Source organism: Pipistrellus hanaki, assembly GCF_964339955.1.
Source record: "Pipistrellus hanaki genome assembly, chromosome: 9".
NCBI lineage: Eukaryota > Metazoa > Chordata > Mammalia > Chiroptera > Vespertilionidae > Pipistrellus > Pipistrellus hanaki.
Window position 1 is genome coordinate 11,240,108 of NC_140511.1, and position 12,434 is coordinate 11,252,541.

At 47.2% G+C, this 12,434-nt stretch overlaps 1 protein-coding gene across 6 annotated transcripts in view; it reads left to right on the forward strand.

Moving 5' to 3' along the window:
- The window catches only part of CADM1 (cell adhesion molecule 1), a 337,249-nt gene that overhangs the window by 265,914 nt on the left and 58,901 nt on the right, over nt 1–12,434 (forward strand). For all 6 annotated transcript variants that reach the window (XM_084893901.1, XM_084893902.1, XM_084893904.1 and 3 more), the window contains exons 2-3: nt 9,613–9,759; nt 11,564–11,716. In XM_084893901.1, coding sequence (XP_084750027.1) covers nt 9,613–9,759; nt 11,564–11,716 — 300 coding nt within the window. The remainder of the gene's footprint in view (nt 1–9,612; nt 9,760–11,563; nt 11,717–12,434) is intronic.

Sequence of the window (12,434 nt, forward strand, 5' to 3'; positions counted from 1 at the left end):
CCGGAGCCTACGTCAGGTGGACCCGCTCACAGGCCCTCCTCAAGGTGATCTCAGTGCGGCCGCACAGCACACACACAGTGACCTCCGGCTTTTGCAGGGCTCCCTTCCCTCCACCTTTTCACTCTCATGGAGCCTGCCAGCTGGAGGGAGTTTGCTTCAGGGTCAGGCTATCTTCTCTCCAAAAGAAGATGCTATCTTTTTGATGAGCAAAAGGGCCATGAAAGCTGTCCACCTACGAAAAGGAGCGAGAGGAGAGAAGTCGGGGGTTTTTACCTTTCCGTGTGAAGAACAAAGGGCTTTAGGGATGATGATTGTGTTTTATGGTTTATTTTTATACTCCTGTTTCTTTTATTGCCCTCGGCTCCTTTGATATGTGCATTTTAACGAAGAAGCTCCTTGGGATCTTGTTTAGTGGGTGGGATCGCCGCACAGGCCGGCTCCAGCCTGGCCTGCACCTCTGCATGGTACGGCTCAAACCTTAACATCACAATCCTTTGGCCCCTTAGTGCTTTGGGCATTGATTGAAAAGGTCTATTGAGCTCAGGGTCTTTTAACAGGAAGGAGGCTAATGCGATGGTTAAAATTGAAATAGCGCAGGCACAGCTGCTGTAACCACTTGCCACTGTCACAGTCTTCCTGGCAAAGGGTCTTCACGCGCCCGATCAATGCTTTCCTTCCCAAGGAGGTGCCCATCCTCTATGGAAATGCGGGGTGGACTGTGCCTGACCTCAATCCTTCAGCCTCCGTGTGGAAAACCAACAGATGGGAAGGTAAAAACAGCTCGATGCTTATTCATCTTGGGTTGAGACTCCGTCACCTTTGGTTGGGATGGAGTGAGGGAGCCTGTTCTCCGAAGGGAAAGAAGTGGCTCCTCTTGCAGATAAGTCGTGTAAGGCTCAAGGACTTCATGGGGATAGCGTTCTTAAACCTGACTACTTCCCAGTTTATTAGGTGACGGTGGAATTAACAACAATCTGAGTAAGTTCTGTTGGGAACTGGCTGTGCTATTCCATAGCTATCTCTCCCAAGGGAGCTGCAGAAGACAAGGGACATTGCAAGCCCCGAGGCTGGGGAGCTGGCCCTCTGTGTGGCTGGATGAGAGCTTGATGCTCCGTTAGCCCAGCTGCCTGCACAGAGGCCAGCCACCCTGAAGCATCAGTGTGCTGGCTGTCTCCCCGTGAGCATTTGGGAGTTAAAGGTGAAATTCCGTCTTTAACCCCCTTGTGGTTATCTGAACAGTGATGAATGAACTGATGTGATTCCCTGCAGACCTTTCAAAGGTGGATGAAGGATGCAATCTGAGCTTTTTTTTTTTTTTAACCCATGCCTTTTGCTTAATACAGCTTTTAAAATGAATGTCCTTTTTTGAATGCTGAGAAAACAAAGAGAATTTCTCCAAAGTGTTTGCAACTTGACACAATGGGCTTAATTGGGGTCGAGAAGATGTTAGGACGGATGGAGAATGCCCACTTAGCTGATAAGACTGAGAAGCAGGGCCCTGTTATGAGCTGTCATCTCAACGTGTATTTAAACTCCAGCAAAACTGAAACATGTTTGCCATATAGATCATAATGACTCCAAAGGAGCCATTATGCTCTATTATGTAATTACATAATCAGAGCATGCATAGTAATCAGCTTTTGGAATTCAGTGCTAATCAAACATACCTATAGTATGTGTTTAAGCTAAAATAGAGAACGTTAATTTGCCATTAGTCAACTCAACAAGAACGTGTGTACAGAATATCCACGAATAGCTTCGTGTTGAGTCAGATGGTCTTTTTTGTTTTGCATTCAGAGTACAGCAACAATTTTAGTTGAAGAAAAACCAGCACTGAGGCCTTCCGCTTTACCTTGCAGTTCAAAAATGTGCCCCACCTTGTACTGATTATAAAAGGAGATTAGATTAAAGTCAGTATTTTTTTCCTTCCCTAAGCTCAAGTGACTCAACAGTAATTATATTACAGGAGACCTTATAAGATCTCTGACCATCTTCATGTCATAGTGTTACAAATACTACATATAAAACAATAAACCTTGAGCATATATTGCTTTTGTAATTAGAATTAAGCTAATCATTGAATGTTAGTTAGAAATAGCCAAGAACAGAAGTGCCTTGATGACCTCTTAGGACAGTGGTCGGCAAACTGCGGCTCACGAGCCACATGCAGCTCCAGAGCCACGGTTTGCCGCTTTGTTGACTAATGAGTTTGCCGACCACTGCTAGGGAAAAACACTTAAAAATTTTTAATAATGTACTAATGTCTTTAACTTGAAGTCAAAAGTTCTGGGTAAGGGTGCCTTAGCAGTGGTTGGCAAACTCATTAGTCAACAGAGCTGCAAACTGTGGCTCTCGAGCCACATGTGGCTTATGCTGCAGTTTGCCAACTACTGCATTAGGAGGTGCGGCCTCCGGGCCTCCCCCTCTCCATGTGGTTGTAGGCATGCGTCCTCCTGGATTTCATAGGGTTTTATGAAGAAGAAGGTGACCCAAATGCTTTGGTCAGTGTCACATACTCCTGCCCACTCAGTTACTTGTTGAGTTGGTTTAGCTTAACTCTAAGCTTACCAGCTATCTGATTTGCGTTCATTATTTTGGATGCAAACAATCAACATATTCAACTTTACTATTTGGGATAGCAAACCACGGAGGAGGGTCTAGAAGGGTAAGAGTAGCTTTGCAAACAGCAGACTGAATTTTAAATAAATGCTCAGGTGTTCACACAGGTTGATGTACTGCCTCTCTTTGAATCCAAGACTTGTGTTTATGTTGAAGAGGTCTCCCCCTTAACCTTGATCCACGGTTGACGGACCCTCTTTCCGGACACTGGTTCTCACTGTCTCTCATCTGCACGTTAGATGGCTAAAACTGTTGCTGTGATATTTAAATGGAACTAAATCCTTTCATCAAAAGCCTTCGTGGTTTGAACTTCAAATAATTTATTTTCAAATTACTTTTATTGTAATTCTTATTAATTCAAATAGGTTTCTGATTTGATATAGAACTGTAAATGCAAGGGACGGTTTAATGAATTGAAAGATAGGATTGAGTCTTTTAAAGGAAATGTACAAAATATGCTGGCAATACTTGCTTAGATAGAAATCAGATCTTAATGGGTTTGTTAATGATTTGTAGTGAACACTGTCTGTACGTTGACTTGAGGGGACTTAGGCAGCTAGGAAGATTTTTCCCTCTGGCTTTCAACAGAACCTTCATTTTTTTCTCTTTTCCTGAAATGTGTTCACTTCTGGTGCTAGCCCTCGGAACCCTCCTTGGTGGTGGTGTGACATGGGTGGGGGTGGTTCAGTCTAGGTGGGGATATAACCAGCGGTTGTAAAAATGGGATCTGCTAGAAACAGGAGTGGGTGAAAAGCCGCTGGGAGCTTGAAGGCAGAGGGCTCACACAACAGTAGAAAATAAGGTTTTCAAAGACATACATGTTTTTTGACTCTTTGATACCTCTTAGAGGGAAAGGCTTAATAATCCCACCCTTTATAATAATGAATGTAAAATTTCAAAATTTCTTGCGGCTTTTAAAAATGAATGCCTCACATTGCTCATCCGGAGGAGGTTTGTGGGGTACCTGTGGTTTGGGGCAGACTTTGGCTGTTTAGACGGCCTCACTGTGCTGCTTTGCGCTGGGTTCAGACTTCATTGAGCAGAGGGGACAGAGGCTTCCCTAACACGGTTCTTACAGAAGAAGTAGGTCGGGCCTTGATCTGCTCCTTCTCTGGGCAACTGTCTTCCAGCCACGAGTCCTCGGTGGCCCTCCGTGTCAGGAAGTTTCCATCGTGGCCACGGGATAGGCCCAGTCCTGCTCTAACTGGGACTTGCCCTCTCATTGTGGACTCGGTGGAGAGACTCCCCGCATAAATGAGGGCTTTATTAAGAGCAGGCGGGGTGGGGGAGGCGTCCGCTGGGCCCAGTGTGCTGAGCAGAGAAGGCAGCAGCGGTAAACAAGGCGTTTTACATGCAGGACACTTCCTCTGTCATCTCCAAGTGTGTAATTGTGTCCTGGATAAATTATCGAAATAAAAAAAAACAGAAGTTGCTCAAAGAGAAATAACCCCCTTGAACAACAAGTGCATGTTCCGCGGCAGCGCCAGGAGAGCCTGGCAACCAGTCCCCATGCCGGCGGGTTCCAGAGTGCTGGGGGGCTGGCAGAGCTGAGTTCAAAGGCCAGCAGCCGCTGGGCCGAGGACACTGGGCAACTTATTAAAGCAGCTCGTGTCTCAGTGCTTCGTCCTCAAAGTGGGGATGCAGGAGACTCCAGGGGTCTGAGAGGGAGGAGGGCCCAGAGCAGAGGGGCCAGCTCAGCGCCTCAGGCTGGGTAACCTTCTCCCTTCCTCCCTCAGGGGCAGCAGAAGGCCTTTCTCAGTTCAGCTCCTGCTGGGGGGTTCACCCCTCCCCCGTCAGGTGGTCACATTGTGGACCGAATAGATCCCGTCAATGGCAGTGCTTCGGGTAGTGCCATTCAGATAGCGTGTATAGTGAACGGGTGTTTCAGGAAAGAATCTGTGCCTTAAACTAATTGAAGGTTGAATTAATAAGGGGTTTTTGAGCCAGCCACGCCCCCAGCCTCACTCCAGTCCTCACCAGCTCAGCTTGAAATGGTCCTTTCTGGTCATCACAATAAATGCTACTGTTGTTTCAGACAGTATGTTTTCTGTCTGGTAACCTGTGCGTGAGTGGGCCTCTCCGGTGCCACAGCTTAGTTTTAGGAATCGTGGGGCCAGTAGGGAAGTTGTTGGAAGCCAGTGGCTGATAGAAATGGAAAGTGGGTCTGGTTCTGTCTCCGGACCCTCACCCCGCTGCGCCGGTCAGCAGTCACAAATGTCCGCATGTGCTGTGTCTGCTCGTTCTGTGTCAGAAAACCGGGAAGATTTTAACAATGGGGTGTTTAAGAAAAGCTGCCTGTTTGTACTCTTCTGCCTCACGTCATAGTGCGTTTTGTAACAACCTAATTGTCATATCGATTTCAAGGGGAAACTCACCACGTCACAGTCGGTCTCCTGTTTGGAAGATGTATTTGAGGATGTGGGCAGAAAGTATTTTTACATGAAGGCTGCAGGCAGTTCAGAGTACCAACACGCATACATTTTCATCCCTGCCATTCACTCCCTGCCTCACGTAAATAGGCCATTATTTCACGTCAGCCATCGCAGTGTCTCACAGCATGGAGCTCTATTTAACGTAACCGCTGCCCAGCTGCCCCGGTAATTTATGGGTGACATCCCTGGGCCACCGTCATCAGCCCAGGCAGGTAGATATCTTTCAGCAAAGTATTTCATTATCACTTATAGTAGTTTTAGATTAGTTTTACAGCCATGTTAACATGGCTAGGAATTGGCATTTTCCGAGACAGGATTTCAGGTCGGCCTTAGAAATTTACGAAGATGAATACAGCAGTGATGGTCCCGCCGTGGGTGTTCCGGGCACAGCCAGGGCCAGCACTGCAGAGGCCCCCGCTCTCCCTGAGTGGCTTCCCCATAAGGACACATTAAGGTGATCTGGTCTTACATTACTTCATTAGAAGTAATAATTAAGAATATTTAGCCAAAACCGGTTTGGCTCAGTGGATAGAGTGTCGGTCTGTGGACTGAAAGGTCCCAGGTTCTATTCCGGTCAAGGGCATGTACCTTGGTTGCGGGCACATCCCTGGTAGGGGGTGTGCAATAGGCATCTGGTCGATGTTTCTCTCTCATCGATGTTTCTAACTCTCTATCCCTCTCCCTTCCTCTCTGTAAAAATTCAATAAAATATATATATATTTTAAAAGAATATTTAGGCTTTCTCAGAAACAAACAACCCCTTGGATTTTGTTTTGTTACCTTCATTGCTTAAAATCATGGTCAACTCTCTCAACTCTTGGGCAAATATTTTGTGGCCTGAATATGAATAGAACATGCCACTCAGAATATGCTAGGATTCCAGGTAAAGACTAAGAGTATCTAGTTATTTCCATAAGAACTATGTATTAAGAGCGCAATCAGATTGCAACTGGCTTTCCATCACAGTAGGTGCGCGGAGCAGTCTGCCAGCCTGGGTGTGTGCAGTGAGTGGGGCCTGCCACCTGTTCGCTTTTTAAGTGGAAGCTTCTCACTTGTGCCGCTAATAAACTTAACTTCCTCCGCACAGAGCCAACTCCCTCACCGCCCAGCGGCCCAGTTTGTATGCCAGCCTCCTCCAGGCCAGCCCCGTGACTTGAGACAGTTACAGCATTTGAATCGCGCAGTTTAATGTTTCCTTTGCTTTCTTACCAGACTGGGTTTCCCCAGGAAAAGGGCTATTGTCCTTCCTGCACACCCTTCTACCAGGACTAGCCAAACCACCTTGTTCTTTTCTCAAATCCGGGAATGAAGTGCTGCCCTCAGAGGAGGGGTTCTCATCCACTGGGAAAACTAAGCAGTCCTTCCTTTCTCCTGGCCACTTTTCCTCCTGCGGCTTCGCTGTCATACTTCAGCCCGCTAAGCTTCCCCTGTGCGGCAAGCCAGGCGGGCCTGCCCTTACGCGCCCCAGCCCCTGGGCCGCGTGCTCACACCCGGATGGGGGATCTCAGGGTGGGTTTCATTTCAGTTTATTTCTCAAGCACCAAGAATTATTTATCTGTGGAGCTAATGATTTCTCCTTATCCCTCTCGTTTCCTCTGTTCTGATCCTTACCAGGGGCTGGCTTATTTCTAGGTGGATTAGGCTGAAAGACAGCTCAGACACCCCTTCGCAAGCTTTCCTACCGTGGCTTGTCGAAAAGGGTCCCCCGGCAGAACCAGGGTTAGCAGGTGGAAACCCTTCATTTGCTCTAATTGCATCTCTTCCCGGGCTGTCTGGTTGTGTATTTTTTTTTTTTTTTTTTTTTTTAGAATAGTATTTACCTTTGACCTTTGTTTCTTAATGTGACTGTTTTGTAAGGGAGTGAGTGACTAAGCTATGCTGAGTTGATATATAATTATATAGAGAGCAGAAACACTGAGCCTTAGTTCTTGTAAACACCCTACCCCCAACATATACTAGTTGCTTGATAACTGTTTGGATTTGACATCTAGAGAAATTATGGTGATGGTGATGGTGATGGTGATGGTGATGGTGATGGCAGCCGCCACGATTCAGTTATATGAGAAGCTAGACACAGTGCTATGTGCTTTATATATATCTATCTCAATCCCCCAACAGCTTTATGAAATAGCTTTTAATTGCATCCCCATTTTGCTGAGAAACTATCCCAAGGTCTTTAAAAGATTTGCCTGAGATCCTTCAGCTCAAAGGCAATCTCTCTTCCTCTTCCTGACCAACCATATACCTTTGCCTGCACTGGGATGGACCGGGGGGGGGGGGGGGGGGGGGGGAATGTAGGTCTCAGTTTTCGTCCACATTGCAGCTTCTTAAAGGCCAGAACAATGTCATATTCTTCTGTATGAGCGATTGGACATTGGACAATGGCTTCATCTTTTGCTTTTCAATTGCTCTCCTACCTGTGCTGTGAAGCATTTAGGGCAGTGATGAGAGACCCTAACTACAATACTAAGGTTGGAAGCACGAAACCAAAGCAGATTTGCAGGTGCCCCTGAGGCCAGTGGGCCAGATGCCCTGCCTTTCCGGCGTGTTCTGAAAGGGGTTTCCGAAGGGCTCAGTGCGGTATTGCCTAGGGCTTCACATAAGTCAGGAGGGTGTGCGTTTCTGAAAGCAGAACTGTAAGAAACTGAACTGTCAGCCTCCTCAGGATTCTATTGGGATTCCAAGGAATTAGAGTTGGTAGGTCCCCATTCCCACACAGTACATATTGAACCTGCCTATACAGTAGACACCCCTTGTCCATGGTTTTATTTTCCATGGTTTTATAATAGTTACAGTTAACCGTAGTCAGAAAATATTAAGTGGAAAATTCCAGAAATAAACAATTCCTATGGTTTAAATATGAGCATTCTGATAAGCATGATGAGATAGCATATTGTCCCGCTCTGCCCCACCCAGAACATGCCTCCTCCCCTTGCCCAGCAGCTCCACGCCGCAGTGCTCCCTGCCCACAGCCGCTTAGCAGCCGCCTCAGTTGTCACATTGATGTTGCCTATCAACACCAGTGCTTGTGTTCAAGTCACTGCGGTTTACTTACCAATGGCCCCAAAGCGCCAGAGTGAGGACGCTGGCGACTCAGTGTGCCAGGGAGCCCTAAAGGCTCCTGTGGTGACCAGGTGGGAGTTCTCCACCTCATGAGGGAAGGAAAACATTCTGTGCTGAAGTTGGTAAGATCTACAGTAAAAACGAAGCTACCATCCCTGAGATTGTGAAGAAGGAAAAGGAAACCTGCCCTAGTTTTCTGTTGCACCTCCAGCTGCAAAAGTTCTGGCCACAGTGCACGTTCAGTGCTTATTGGTTAGGATGGGAAAGGCATTGAACTGTGGATGGAAGCCTTGGATGGAAGACATGTTCTGATTGATGCCATGTGTTGTGACAGACAGCATTGAGGCAACCAGCGAGGGGTCCCCGAAACGAGTGACACCAGGTCACTTACTTTAAGTGAGGGCTGGTCACAGATGCAGGACTAGGTTTGTGCTGGGAAATGTAAAACTGAGAGAGAGAGAGAGAGAGAAAGAGAGAGAGAGAGAAGAGACCACATTCAACTTTTATTACAGTGCAGGTGACCCTTGAATAACCCAGATTTCCATGAACGTTTTTTTAATAAATACATATAGTAGTCTAAATGTGTTTTCTCATTCTTATGATTTTCTGAATAGCATTTTCTCTCCGTTCACTTACTTCAGACTAAGAACAATACAAGTATATAATATACACTTACTACATGTATATAAATACATAGAACATACACAGTACATGTTACTAGAATGTTCACACGATTGTTCCGGTCAACAGTAGTCTAAGAGTGGTTAAGTTTGGGGAGTCAAATGTTATATGTGGATTTTCGACTGCATGGGTGGTTCAAGAGCCAGTTGTATATTGTTATAATTGTTCCATTGTATTCCTGTTGTTTATCTTTTACTGTGACCAGTTTATAAATTAAACTTCATCACAGGTATGCATGTATAGAAAAGAACGTAGTACATACAGGGTTCAGTAGTATTTGTGGTTTCAGGCATCCACTTGGGGGTCCTGGAACTTACCCCTGTGGATAAGGGGGGACCACTTGCATTGGGAATGCTGACAGCCACCAACAACATAAGATTGTTCAGTGGGCCGGCCGTCCTACCTGCTTCTAGTAGGTGGTCCTGTGAGTCTTCTGTGAAGTGGTCAAACAGCTCAGCTGGAGGGCCTGTGAGCAGAGGCTGAGGACACAGGCTGCCCGACTGCGCGGTGTCAGCTCAGCTCATCATAGAAGCGGCACTGGGACTTTTCCACTCACACAGGTCTCGGGGCTGGACCGAGAGCGCCTCACCCTGGGGGCAGGGGGCATCCAGGCTGCTGTCTTGTGCCCCCAGACCCACGTGGACATTAGACTCAGGCTGTGGCCCGTGCAGAGAGGAGGGGAGCTGACCCAGTGCTGCCCCTGGTTTCCCATTCTCAATGCGCCTCCTGCTTCTCATTTTAATTGATCCCATTAACCAAATTTTAATTTATGGAAAATGCTTTCTGATCTTTTCTCTCTCTCTCTTTTTTTTTTAAGGCAATGGGCAGAATTTGTTTACGAAAGACGTGACAGTTATTGAGGGAGAAGTTGCAACCATCAGCTGCCAAGTCAATAAGAGTGACGACTCCGTGATTCAGCTCCTGAATCCCAACAGGCAGACCATTTACTTCAGGGACTTCAGGCGTAAGTGTCCGTCTCTGCAGTGTTCGGCGGCAGCTGATTTCCCTGCGTGTTGTCTTGATAAAGAGATTGCCACAATCCTCTTTTTAGCTTAATGTTAGATGCTTAAAGTTTAGCCAATTCTTCAGGAGGGGAAGAGATGTGCAATCATAATCTTTCTACTTAATAGAAACCTTGAATGGTCCCTTTTAAAAGCAAGGAGGTCTTGCTTTGCAATAGGAATTTATTGTAGCCATTCAAGGCGAATTGCAATTGAGTCCCAATACTTGGCTGATACAAACAACTCAAATAGGGGAAGGCCAGGAAAGTAGGGCATACTGAAGGGTAATCTGTTTGGTTTGAAGATTGAAATTTTCAAGGCAATCTGTACCTATAAAGATAAAACCAAACCTATCATCATAGCACCTCGGTATGTGGAGGTGTCCCTGTACGAAAAACATTGCAAATGGAGGGTCACAGAGGTGAATACTGGACACTTACCTGCATAAACCAGCAAGGGTGCAGATGGGTGCCCGGGCTGGTGGAGAGCCAGAGAAGGTCTTTTGAAACCTGGTTTGAGAGTCTTGGTGCCCAAAAAACAGGTGTGGAGAGTCCCCTTTGCCTTGTCTCCTCCCACCGCAGTGTTCATGACCTGTGGATAGTTGAATAATCTAAAGAATATCTGAGACAATAAAGGAGAGAAGCCAGGTTTTTTATTCTTAGAGTAAATGTTTGTCCTTATGTAATAACCTAGCCTTGGCCAATATTAATATAAGGACTTTAAACATGACTATTCTATATAATAAAAGGCTAATATGCAAATTGTCCCCTAGACCAGGAGTTCAACTAGAGTTTACCCAGGGGGTGAAGCTGGCCAGCCAACCACCCATGGTCCCTCACCCAGCTGGCCCCACCCCTGATCACCCCTGCACCCTGATCCAGGTAGGCTGACCAGATACCACCCATGCACGAATTCGTGTACTGGGCCTCTAGTTCGCTATAAAGAAGTAAGTCCACATACACTGCTTTCCTGTGTTCTGCCCAATTGGCTTCCACTGTTCTTAGGAAACTACAGGGTGATGTCAGTCAAGGCCTCCGGGGGCACCTGGTCACCTTCTATCCCTGTGAAGTTCCACCTCAAATCATATCAATAGCTAGAGGCCCAGTGCATGAAATTTATGCACTTGGGGAGATTTGGGGGTCCCTCAGCTCAGCCTGCGCCCTCTCACAATCAGGGACCCCTTGCTCCTTACCACTTGCCTGCAACAGAGGTGGGAGAGGTGCCTGCCACCATTGCTGCGCTCACCAGCCGTGAGCCTGGCTTCTGGCTGAGTGGCGCCCCCCTGTGGGAGTGCACTGACCACCAGGGGACAGCTCCAGCATTGAGCATCTGCCTGCTGGTGGTCAATGTACGTTATAGCAACCAGTCGTTCTGCCAGTTGTTCCACTGTTTGGTCAATTTGCATATTAGGGTTTTGTAATATAGGATACCAAATACAAAGATACATCCAAACCATTTCAGTAAGTGCTGAACTCTGATGCACTGAAGCAGAGGGCATAGGGGGTGGGGTGAGAGTGTGTGTGCATGTATATATACACACTCACACGTGCACAGGTTACTTTGGACAGGTTGCTTGTCCACGTGTGGTTAGTACAGAAGCCCCGACAGTAGTAACTCGGGAAGTACAAAGGGTACCTCCCCTCTGGGTGCGGGAGACTCGGCGTTTCTACTCTGCCGCTGCCTTTCCGGGCGTCTGCATCTCCCTGCGCTGGGGTAGGGAAGCAGACTGTCCCTGTCTCAGTCACAAACCCTGTGCTTTGTTCACAGCTTTGAAGGACAGCAGGTTTCAGCTGCTGAATTTTTCCAGCAGTGAACTCAAAGTGTCGCTGACAAATGTCTCCATTTCTGATGAAGGAAGATACTTCTGCCAGCTCTACACCGACCCCCCACAGGAGAGCTACACCACCATCACAGTGCTGGGTGAGAGGCAGCGTCCAGGGAAGGGGCTGTTCTTGTCTCAGGCAGGCCCGCCGCCCGTCTGGCGGAATTTTTAAAGTAGCCTGTTTTGCCAGACACTCTGGGGACATGGCCAGTCTGTGCAGACCCCACCTGCTCTGGGGCTGCAGACCTCAGGCTCCAGAAGCAAAGATCAGGAGGATCTGGAACCTCGGATGAATCCCTCACCATGGACAGGCCATTGCTCTGGCTGCTAGGATTGTTCCCTTCTGTGCAGGAGGGGCTCTGCTATGAAACCCGCCTAATGGTTTGTCCTTCTGAGTTACACCTTTAATACTGTCCTCCTTTCCTTATCGCCTTATTGCATATATTCTAGATCTGTGGTCAGCACACTCACACGCCACATGCGGCTCTTTGGCCCCTTGAGTGTGGCTCTTCCACAAAATACCATGCAAGTCTATTTTGAAGAAGTGGCATTAGAAGTTTAAGTTTAAAAAATGTGGCCCTCAAAAGAAATTTCAATTGTTGTACTGTTTATATTTGGCTCTGTTGACTAATGGGTTTGCTGACCACTGCTCTAGATCATGCAGTAGAGATCATATACTTTGCCCCAGAATTGCCACCATTGGACATAAGAGAATTAAGATCTCCCAGGGGGAGAAGGCTGCTGAAGGGCCGCTGGGGCACCTCTGGAGAGTCCGTGTCTTCACTTGAGGGCACCAGATTGTGGCTTTCGGCAAAT